Genomic DNA, 12,105 nt, shown 5'->3' with positions numbered 1-12,105 from the left:
AGATGATCTGTTGATTGATGTCTCCTTTTTTTTCCTTGGGACTCCAAAGCTAGTCTTCAGAACAGTGAACCTAGGATCTGCTTTCAGGCATTTTGATAGCTGTTGGAGTGGCTGGAATCAGTGTGAAGTCCCTTCCAGATTGTTTCTAGAAAGAGCAAAAAGAAAAGAAATTTAGCCATTGTCTAATTTTCTGATTAAATAATAGTGACTTTCTGATTAAAGTAATAGTGGGCCTGTCTCTCTAGGCTGTAAGTAGGTGCAGCACTGAGCCAGAGTCTGAAGTTTTCCATCTGAGCAACAGTTTTTTGTCAAGGAGAGAATCACTAGTGAGCTCTAGTTGTCAAAATAACAGTGGGTTTCACATGGGTTTCCATGTCTGGGGAGTGAGACCCCCTCGGACTGTTAGAGCAACATAATAATCATTCAGCACTCGGGAGGCAGAGGCAGGTGGATCTCTGTGAGTTCGAGGCCAGCCTGGTCTACAGAACTAGTCCAGGACAGGCTCCAAAGCTACAGAGAAACCCTGTCTCAAAAAAATAAATAAGTAAATAAAAATTTAAAAAAATAATCATTTAGCCTTTAGTTACACGAGACAGGGTTTCTCTGTATAGCTTTGCGCCTTTCCTGGAACTCACTTGGTAGCCCAGGCTGGTCTCGAACTCACAGAGATCTGCCTGCCTCTGCCTCCCGAGTGCTGGGATTACAGGCGTGCGCCACCAACACCCGGCCTCAGCCATCTATCTTTATACATAAGTCCTTCTTTACTAAAAACATTTCCATTTTTTTCATTCTTCTAACATTTTCTTCTGTTTACCGATTTTCTTTCTCCATACCACGAAGCATAAAAGCTAACAAATTTCCCATCTGTTGTGAGAGTTTTCTCTCCGGGAGAAGAAGACTAAGCAATGTCAGTCACAAGCCAGAATTCTGTTTCATCCTGAGGGACCAGTGAATTATTTTATTGGACTTACTTACAACACACGAATGAGGAGTTACTGACAGAAGTGTGGGTAGCCCGAGAGTAGCTAAACTGGACAAAATTCTTCACTCTGTATGGATGACGGCTTCCTCTTTCTACCTAGTCTTTCTCAGCGTATATATTCTAGCTCTTTTCCCTTAAGACTTCATGCAATTAGGACAGATTTGCATACAACTAGTTGGGAGGAGTGCTGGATAGTCTCCAGAATTATATGGATATTCTTTTGTAAAGGAGCATCAACAGTCAATAAGCCCAGCTGTGAGCATTTCTAAGCAGACATTGCTGGTCTTAAGATGTCGCCTCTCTGTGGCACTTAATAGAAGAAAGCTATACCCAAGCTGCATGCTGTGCCCTATGGTGAAGACTGTGCTCCAGCACCTTTGTGGACCACAACTATAGTCGGATGGTTTCTCCGGCCCCAAGGTCCCTCAGCTGCTTATAAAATAATCATTCAGAGGCTTAATATTATTTACAAAATGTATGGCCTATCGCAGGCTTCTTACTAGCTAGTTCTCATAGTTTAACTCAACCCATAACTATTAATCTGTGTATCGCCACGTGTTCTGTAGCTTTACCTGCATCCCATTACATGTTGTTCCTAGGATGGCAGGCTGGCATCTCCCCATTCAGCCTTTCTCTTTCCTGTCTCTCTCCTAGGATTTCCCACCTGCCTCTAAGCTACCCTGCCATAGGCCAAAGCATCTTTTTTATTAACCACTGAAAACAACATATATTAGTGTACAGAAAGACATCGCACAGCACACAACCATCTGTAACTATAGTTCCAGGGCATCTCATGCCCTTTTCTGGCATCCTTGACCAGGAACACATGCTACATGTACATATAAATGCAGGCAATTGCTCATACACATAAAATTTAAATTGAAGAAATTTTTTTAAAAAATTAAAAATAGAAACCTTAAAAACAGTTGATGCTGTGTATCCTCCTAAATTATTTTCTTTAATTATCCTCTGTCTAGCTGGGTCTATTCTCCAGAGGGTGGGTGCAACACAAATTTGGGTTTTGTTCCTATATGGCCTAAAAGAGCAGAGAAGCAAAAATAATGCATGCATTACCTGTTTCATCTACTTACATGTCACTAAAGTGAGGCACTCTCTTTGCATTGAATGATCTTTGCATTAGCCAAGCCAGGACTGTATTGTACTCTCTGGGGTAAGTGCTTTATTGATCTGCTAGTTTGCATTCATTCAGTTAGAATTCAGAAAGCAAGAGCCTCAGTGAAATTCAATATATCATGATACAAATAATTCCTGTCCATTTTCTTTCAAATGGCAAATTAAAATTTTATATGGAGATAAATGACACTGTTATTGATTGTTTTTGTGCTAAGGATAAGTGGAATATTAATCCACTGAGTCTATGTCTGATGATGACTGGAAACTAGCATCAACCATCTTTGTGGGTTGTATGTGGGTAGGTATTGAACCAAATTGCTTTAGAAAGTACATTTTAGTTAAATGTGTTGTCCTTAAAATATATATATAACCCTGTCTCAAAAAACAAAAAATGCATAAACATTTAGAAATTAGAGAAATAGAAATTCAGATTACTCAGAATCTCATTTTTTTTGCCCTTTCTATGCCTTGAATAATGTGCTTTAAAAATTCATTTCATGGGGCTGGGGATTTAGCTCAGTGGTAGAGCACTTGCCTAGCAGGCACAAGGCCCTGGGTTCGATCCTCAGCTTAAAAAAAAAATTTCATTTCACTACAATTTATCCAGTGGCTCAGGACAGAAATCTGACTTAGCCTTCATTCTGTCCTCACCCTCCCAGCATTCATCAACTTTGTCAGCAGGGGCTTTCAGCTCTTTTCCAATCATATCCATATCACTGTGTTTACTGGAACCATGATGGTCGCACTGACAAGTAGCCTCCTAACTGGTTCTTAGCACCTTTTTATGGCGTCTACTGTCCACTTATAGCCAGACTTATCTTTTTAAACCTCAAAGGTGTGGGCAAAATGCTCCAATGAGAAGTACTGGTCAGGTCTGGAGCAGGAGCTGTAGAATGAACCCCAAAGGTCAGGATACTTGCAAAGGAAGAGAAATGATTAGAGGATGAAGCTGTACTCATGAAATTGAAAATGGCGCACAAATTGAAAATGGCGCACACGGACAAGTGGTGAAGGCAACAATGAATCAATTATGTATGTAACAAATCAAACTAAAAGGATAAGGTTGACGGTTTTTATATAGAAACACATACACATAGGAGACATTTTTAAAAGGACACACACATGCACAAAGAAAGCACAAGGACTTTTTTTTTTTTTTTTTTTTTTTTTTTTTTGGAGATATGGTTTCTCTGTGTAGTTTTGGTGCCTGTCCATGATCTCACTGTGTAGCCCAGGCTGGCCTCGAACTCAGAGAGATCCTCCTGGCTCTGCCTCCAAAGTGCTGGTGTTAAAGGTGTGCACCACCACCCTGGCACAGAACTATCTTTATGATTTCTTTCTTGGACATCCCAGCTATAAATCCCAGATTTAAATAAAAGTCTTCTTTATAGATAGATACATAGCCAAATGAGTGGTTCACCTGAATACATACAGCTCTATATGATCATGTTACATACTTCTTTTTACCAAGCTATCTGAGAGTAGATTATAAGTACAAGGCTGTTTAATATATCTTCTTATTTTTTTAAGATTTTATTTATTTATTATGTACACAGTGTTCTGCCTGCGTTTATTCCTGCATAGCCAGAAGAGGGCACCAGATATCATTACAGATGGTTGTGAGTCACCATGTGATTGTTGGGAATTGAACTTAGGACTTCTGGAAGAGCAGCCAGTGCTCTTAACCGCTGAGCCATATCTCCAGCCCAATATATCTTCTATAAACAAAATATTTCATACAACTATATACTGGTGCCAGGTGGTGGTGGCACACGCCTTTAATTCCACCACTCAAGAAGCAGAGGCAGGGGGATCTCTATGAGGCCAGCCTGGGATACAGAGTGAGTTCCAGGACAGGCTTCAAAGCTACACAGAGAGACCCTGTCTCGAAAAAACAAACAAACAAAAAACCCTATATACTGGTACCACAATCAACATTAGTTAATTAATTAACATTAATTTATTTTTTAAAATTTTTTAATTGAAAATATACAGTTATTAGCATGTAAGAAACTTTCTGTATTTTCCTGTAAATGTCATGAAAATAGTGTGTGTAAGTGTGAAGTATCACACTGTGTGTGTGTGTGTGTCTGTCTGTCTGTCTGTCTGACTTCCCTATTTATTTTATTTTTTTTATTTTTATTTTTTTGTATGTGGAGCTGAGGATCGAACCCAGGGCTTTGCGCTTGCGAGGCAAGCGCCCTACCACTGAGCTAAATCCCCAACTCCAACTTCCCTATTTAAATGAAGACCTCAACAAGGGTAGATCAAGATACCATTTATGGTTTTGTCTAGTGGGCAGATTTTGTTCTTTCTGCTGTCAGTATTTTCTGATTTGGGGGGGGGTAATGAACATAAATATCTGCTATACCTCCTTAAAGCAAGTTTTTCAGATAGAAAGTTTTTAAAAAGTTAACCAGTCAGGCCCTGTGGGGGCGTATATATATATATATATTTGTATTTATATTTCCAATCTCAGTATTCCCAGGAATGGGAAGAGAACTAAAAATTGGGGGCCAGTCTGTCTACATATGAGTTCTAAGCCAGCAGGGCTACAGATGCAGACCTTTTATCAAAAAATTAGCCACTCAGTGGGTTGGTGAGATGGCTCAGTAGATAACAAGGTTTGCCACCATGCCTGGTAACCTAAGTCCCATCCCACATGGAAGAAAGGTTGTACCAAGTCCCAAAAGTTGTCCTCTTACCTCTACACAAGTGCCAAGACACGCGTAACATTAATTTCTTATTGTCATCCTCATAGTCCTTCCTTGAACCATGAATTTTGAAGGAAATTGTATTATAAATCCTTCTTGTGGGTCTGGTGTGCTTTCTGCTATAGCAAATGCTAAGTCTGTTCCTGTTGGCTCACTCTGGTTTCCTTCTTTGTGGTTTAGCTTCTTACATCCCTGTTTGACAGTAGCATCAAGGCCTTTGGAGTGACTGAGAGCGACCCTTTTGACTGGGAGAAGAGCGGAACTGACGGCTCCCTGGCCACCACCACCACCTCTGCCACCCCTCAGCTGCACACCCGCTTGACCCCTGCTGCAATTGGGTATGTCCTACCCAGCTCCATGAGTGGGGCTTTCTCTGAATGCACGAATGCCCATTAGTCAGTCCATCCTAGCCCCTCAGATTGTGAAGTGCTAAGACGTGGGAAAGCCTTGAGCATTTCCTTGAGTTAATCTTTTTCTTACTAGGCTTTTGGAATTACTTAATTCAGAAAATACTAATGGTTCATTCTGTGAAATGGGAGCTTAGAGCTAATGTGACTTGTTGATACCAGAAGTACAGTGGGTTTCTTCACAAAAGAGGAACATTACTTGTATTTCTAAAGAATATATATGGGAACCTGAAAGAATAAGTCATAATTATTCTTACTTGTTTTTTTGATTTCCGAGACAGGGTTTCTCTGTGTAGCCCTGGCTGTTCTGGAATTCTCTCTGTAGACCAGGCTGGCCTAGAACTCAAAGATCCACCTGCCTCTGCCTCCCAAATGCTGGGATTAAAGGTGTACACCACCACCACAAAGCATAATCATAATTATTTCTAACTGCACTATGTTTAAACTCCATGGGAATAAAATGTGTAGCCATATTTTTCTTATGAAAGTAACTTATATAGAATATTAGGAAGTGTTATAGTATATTTACATCTATATTCTTTTTTCTTTTTCTTATTTATTTGCTAGGTTTGTTTATGTGTTTGATACAGGAGTCTTGCTGTATAACCAAGCTGACCTTGAACTTTTAATCCTTCTGTCCTCAGCCTCCTGAATTACTGGTGTGCCCCATCATGCCCAGCTATTTCTATTTGTGGGTTTTTTTTTTTTAATTAATGTTTTGTTTTATGTATACTAGCGTTCTCTCTCTCTCTCTCTCTCTGTCTCTCTCTGTCTCTCTCTGTCTCTCTCTCTCTCTCTCTCTCTCTCTCTCTGTCTCTCTCTCCCTCTCCCTCTCTCTCTCTCTCTCTGTGTGTGTGTGTGTGTGTGTGTGTGTGTGTGTGTGTGTGTGTGTGTGTGTATGCTGGGTATCCACAGAAGTCAGAAGAGGGTGTCAGATTCCCTGGAACTAGAATTATAAACATTTTTAAGCCACCATATGGATGCTATGAGCCAAACCAGATCCTCTGTAAGGACAAGTGTTCTTAACTGCTGAGCTGTCTTTCCAGCCCCTAATTTCCAGTTTTAATGTTTTTTTCTTTTACTTATATTAGACACCTTTCCTTTTAAATTTTTGTTTGTTTGGGGGTTTTGTTTTTTTGAGACAGGGTGCAGTTCTAGCTGTCCTGGAACTCACTTTGTAGACCAGGCTGGCCTTGAACTCACAGAGATTCCCCCTGCCTCTGCCTCCTGAGTGCCAAGCTTGATGAGTTGTGTATTTTTTTAAGGCAGGGTTTCACTATGCATTCTATCTGGCTTCGAACTCACTGTGTAGCCTAGACTGGCTTTGAACTTGTGGATCTTCCTGCCTCAGCCTCTTGAGTCTGGAATTCTAAGTGTGTGCCAGCATGCTGCTTTATGTTTTCCTTTGGATAGACCGTGTGCTAATGATAACCTCATACTGACTGGTCACTACCTTCCTTATTCCTTATTTTGTTTTTAGATTTATTACTATTTTATGAGTGTTTGCCTTACATGTTCTAGACTCCATGGCCTGGTGCCCACAGAGTTTAGAAGAGATACCCATTGGAACTGGAGTTATTTGTGGGTGCTGGGAACCGAACCTGGGACTTCAGCAAGATCAGCAGGTGCTCTTAAACTGTGAGCCATCCAGCCCTACTTTCTCTCTTTCCTTAATTTTTTTCTTTTTATCCTTCTCCCCCCGCTTTTTCATAAGTGTTAGGGGTACACCCAGAGCTTTGGTGTGTGCTGGTCAAATGCTCTACCAACTGAGCTAACCCCCCCTTCCCCTCTTGCCTTCATATCCCTGAACATGCCATAATTTTCTTGGTGAGGAATTGTTTCTCTCTTGTCAAACTCGATTAAGAGAGTTTGGGAAAGGGGAAAAATGATAATGGAAAGAATAAAAAATAAGGAATAAATACAAAGGAGAAGCCTGAGTCATGTGGAAGAGAGCCTTTATGGAGATTGGGATGAGTTCCTTGAAGTACATGATATTGTGTAACAGATGAGGAAGATTAAGATTGAGTGAAAACAGAGTAGTTTTGTAGGTACGAATGTAGTTTATTTCCCAAGGAGTAGAGAAAGGAAATAGGAAGAGTGATGGGCAGAAGGGGAAAAGATTTGGAACATTAAGGGCTCAAAATGTGAAGAAAGGATGGTTAGTAGCCTTCCAGGGATACTTTCCTAAATTATATTAAACTCATATCTGAAAAATCTCTCAGTACTCAGTTTATTTGTGATCTTTTTTTAGTTTGTACATTTGGACAATTTCAGGTCAAATCACCTTTTACTGTTTCCTGAGTCTAAAGTATAGGGACTGCTTTACTGGGCTGCAAGGTTTCTTGTGAGAACCATGCTCAGTGAAGAATCAACTTTTTAGGTTGTTTACCTACAATATTGATAAAGAGATCACTTAAAATTGACCAATTTAGGGGTTGGGGATTTAGCGCAGTGGTAGAGTGCTTGCCTAGTGATCACAAGGCCCTGGTCCCCAGCTCTGGCCAAAAAAAAAAAAAAAAAAATTGACCAACTTAGGCAGAGATAGTAGCGAAGGGCAAAAAAATCAGAACAAGACCTAGAGAAACCATTGGTGGTCTCAGAAGGAAATGAGGTGTTCTTAGAACATTTGTGCTAGTGTACATATGCGACCTTTAGTTTTGTTGTTGTGGTTTTGGTTTTTTTCTGCAGGGGTATTTTGGGGACAGGGTCCCATTATGTAGCCCTGGCTGTCATGGAACTTACTTTGTTGACCTCCCAGAGATCTGCCTGCCTCTGCTTCCCAAGTGTAGGGACTAACGGCATGCACCACCATGCCTGGCAAGGGCATTGCTGTTCACAGTAATGGTGTATGTCAACACAATCCATTGAGGGCTGTTTTCCTGTGTTTAGATATTCCAGGTTACTTGTTAAAAATTTCTTTGTATGCTAAATATTGTGCTCAGCCAGAAATATTTTTTAAAAACACTACTAGTATTGAGGCTAAAGAGATACCTCAGCGGTTAAGAGCACTGGCTGTTCTTCCAGAGGACCCACATTCAATTCCTAGAAACCACATGTAAGTTCACAACTGTCTGTAACTCCAGTTCCAGGGGATCTGACACCCTCACATATATATATGGAGGCCAAAAAAATAAATAAATAAATAAATTATAGAAACAACACCAGCACTAGTGTTTGTGGAGCACAGAGTTCCCAGAGGCCCTTTGAGTTAGTGATGGCTAAGAACTAAAAGCCTCTCCTGGACCAGTAGGCTGAGTAATGACAACAATATAAAACAGGACCTGGAATTCATTCAAAAGAAATCTGTATAGCCAAGCATGATGATATACTCCTGTAATCCCAGGATTTAGGAAGATGCTGTACTCAATGCCAGTGTGGGATAAAGTAAACCTTCTCTCAAATGAAAGAAAGGAAGAAAGAAATATATAGACAAATACCTATAAATATTTTTTATTCTCCTCATGTATATCTGTATGAATTCTGTAATTTCAGACTTTCTGTTTTCTCCTTTGTTTTGCCTGGTGCCTTGGACATAGTAGGAACTTAGTGAACTCTGTAATGAAAAAGCAGAATACATTGTTTTCTTTCACTTTTGGCAATTTTTTTCCTTTTTGTTTTGTTTTATTGCTCTTTTGCTGGTCAGTTTTGATTTTCTTTTGTGTTTTTGTGGGGGGTTTTGTTTGGTTTTGGGTTTTTCTCTTTGTTTGCTCATTTGTTTGTTTTAAAGAGAGAGAGGACATAAACTTGTTTGGGTAGGAAGGAGTGAAAAACAAGAAAATATACTGAATGAAAAAAGGCTTATTTTAATAAATATCAGAAATAAAAGAAACAGTAGTACACATTTCATACTACAAAATCATCTAAACCCTTTCCTTTTAGCCCTTAGTATTTCCTTATGTATAATTGCTTTTATTATTTACAAAAATGTTAAATAAAAATTTTTATTTATTATTGATGAAAGTGTCATGGAAAGTAGAACAGATATTTCTGACTTTCTTTTTTCCAAGACAGAGTTTCTCTGTGTAGTTTTGGTGCCTGTCCTGAATCTCGCTCTATAGACCAGGCTGGCCTCGAACTCACAGAGATCCGCCTGCCTCTGCTTCCCAGGTGCTGGGATTAAAAGTGTGTGCCACCACCACCCAACATGTTTCTGACTTTTAAAGTGATTGTCATCAGGGTGTTGGTGGTGCACACTTTTAATCCCAGCACTCGGGAGGCAGAGGCAGGAGGATCTCTGGGAGTTCGAGGCCAGCCTGGGTTAGCCACGGCTACACGGTGAAACCTTGTCTCCAAAAACAAAAACAAAAACAAAAAAAGCTTTAGGTTTTGTTTAATTCTTCCTTGTGTATAAACTTCATCCAGAGACAAAATGTAGAACAGTCTGTTTCATGTTAACTTTTGATTCTGGTCTTTTGAAGTTTTCTGTTTCCCTTCCTTCTCTTTTCAGAATTGCAAATGCCACTCCTATCCCAGGAGACTTGCTCCGAGAAAATACAGATGAAGTGTTTCCAGATGAACAGCTTAGTGATGGGGAGAATGGTATCCCTGTTGGTGTATCACCAGATAAATTACCTGGATCTCTGGGGCACACTCGCCCTCAGGAAAAGGATGTCTGGGAAGAGATGGATATCAACAAGAACAAGATAAAGCTTGGAATTTGTAAGGTGAGTATTTCTTGCATAGGGAGTGGTATCATAGTTGGGGGGGGGGGGGCGGGAGCATGCGAGGGCACACATGCAAAGGTCAGCCTACAGGAGTTGTTCTCTCTACCATGTTAGTCCTGCAGATCAAACCCTGGTCATCTCCATCTCAGCATTCCATAGTTGCACCAGGGAAGAGCCCCCAGACTGGTTATCCAATACCAGGTACTCAACCCTGAAATCACATGCATACAAGTAATATCATATGGATGGAACAGGTTGGTTTAGGTACTTAGGAAGATACATACATACATATGTAAAGAATTAGAGGCCATGAATTTGAGAGTTGAGGGAGCAAGGGTGCATGGGGAAGGTTGGAGGGAAGGGAGCAAATGTAATTATATTTTAATTAAAAAACAAAGAAAAGCTGGGCGGTGGTAGCTCACGTCTTTAATCCCAGCACTCGGGAGGCAGAGCCAGGTGGATCTCTGTGAGTTCGAGGCCAGCCTGGGCTACAGAGTGAGTTCCAGGAAAGGCACAAAGCTACACAGAGAAACCCTGTCTCAAGAAACCAAAAAAAACCAAAAAAAACCAAAAAACAAAAAACAAAAACAAAACAAAAAAAAACAAAAACAAAAACAAAGAAAACAGCTCCTTAAGCTTGGTGGCAAGAAGCTTTATCCACTAAATAATCCCACCAGCTTATGATTCTCAATTTTGAGTGTAAAATAGAACAAAGTATTGCTAATTATTTTAATTTTTTTAAATTTTATTTCTCATGTATATAATTGTTTGCCTACATGTATGTATGTATTTGTACCACATGTGTGTTTGGTGTCTGGAGGTCAGAAGAAGGCATCAGGCCCCTGGAACTGGAGTTATGGATGGTTGCCAGCCACCATGTAGGTGCTGTGAACTAAACCCAGGCCATCTGAAAGAGCAGCAAATGCTCTTAACCACTGAGCCATCTCTCCAGCCCCCTTGCTGATTATTTTAAATATTTGAATTGTGATATTTTAGCTAAAGTGTTCCAAAGTGCTCTGGCTTAGATACCAAGTATTAATATTCTTTGTGTTTTATGGAAAAGATAAAGATATTTAAAATAAATCAGGAATAGAAGTATGACTTAATGGTAGAGCACTTGCCTAGCATGCCTGAGGGTTCCATCTCTGCCCTCACTGTAAAAGAACAGAAGAGAAGAGGAAGGAGGGAAGACATGAAAAACAAACAGAAAAGAAATATCTGCAGAACAAAAGCTGATCATCTTTCCAAATAATGTGACGGAGCTCTGTACCCTTTCTTGACTGATCAGTGGAGCTCTGTGCACAGCCTAGGGAGTTGTCTCTAATGAGTTGAAGAGGCCCACAGCCAGGGAGTGAGAGGATCACAGATCACATTTGATCGTGAACTGATAAAGTGGATGATAAATGAAAGACTTTCTTAGAGTTGTAAGCAGGGTGGACTTGTGAGTGTGGGAAGGGGAGAGGATTTTTAACTGTCTCTGGCAGATCACCCTAGGCTTTCCTCTGCTCTCACTGGTTCATTTCTTCTTTACCGCTTCAGACTATGAAGATAATGCTGAAAAGGCCATTCGGTTCAATAGTTGTTGGTGTTAATGTGCTGTCAAAGTGTTTTTTTAAAAATTGGGCCAGATGCTTTAATTCTAGCAGGTGGGAGGTAGAGGCAGGCAGATCTATGTGAATTTGAGGCCATTCTGATCTGTATACTAAGTTCCACACCAGCCACAGTTACACAATGAGACCCTGTCTCAAAACAAAACAAACTAACTAACTAACTAGCAAACAAAAAACAACTACAAAATGAGTTGAGTTGAGAAGGAGGTTGAAGCTTAGGGCTCAGGCTTACAAATGTAGTTGGTAGAAAGCTGGCTAGTTATACTTTATGAATGGGACAATATGTAAGGACTGGTATCAGCTCAGGATACCCCACAACCAAGTTCTCAGCACAAAAGAGATTCATTTGCCCAAGAAGGACAAAGGACTGGGAATAAGAGACAAAAACAGGACATAGAGGATGAGGGAGAAGGGGAAGGAACAAGAGAGAGGGAAAGAGGGTATTTACTGGGGTGGGGGTGTGTGACAACAAAGGACTGCCTCTGGGTGGAGAGGAGACAGACTTGGCCCATAGGCAAAGGGGAAGCCACCTGTTTAATTTTGATTGGACATGTTAATTAGGGCTTTTGGTTGCTGGACTTTAATATTTTGATA

At 40.3% G+C, this 12,105-nt stretch overlaps 1 protein-coding gene across 6 annotated transcripts in view; it reads left to right on the top strand.

Annotated features, from left to right (window-relative positions):
• The window catches only part of Ttbk2 (tau tubulin kinase 2), a 132,246-nt gene that overhangs the window by 98,826 nt on the left and 21,315 nt on the right, over positions 1–12,105 (top strand). For all 6 annotated transcript variants that reach the window (XR_004944757.1, XM_036185038.1, XM_036185034.1 and 3 more), the window contains 2 exons: positions 5,011–5,168; positions 9,685–9,901. Coding sequence is in view for 5 of the 6 variants with exons in the window: in XM_036185038.1 (XP_036040931.1) it covers positions 5,011–5,168; positions 9,685–9,901 (375 nt within the window). In the remaining variant the exon portion in view is untranslated. The remainder of the gene's footprint in view (positions 1–5,010; positions 5,169–9,684; positions 9,902–12,105) is intronic.

This window comes from Onychomys torridus, chromosome 4 (assembly GCF_903995425.1).
Source record: "Onychomys torridus chromosome 4, mOncTor1.1, whole genome shotgun sequence".
NCBI lineage: Eukaryota > Metazoa > Chordata > Mammalia > Rodentia > Cricetidae > Onychomys > Onychomys torridus.
This window is presented reverse-complemented; position numbering and strand designations above follow the sequence as displayed.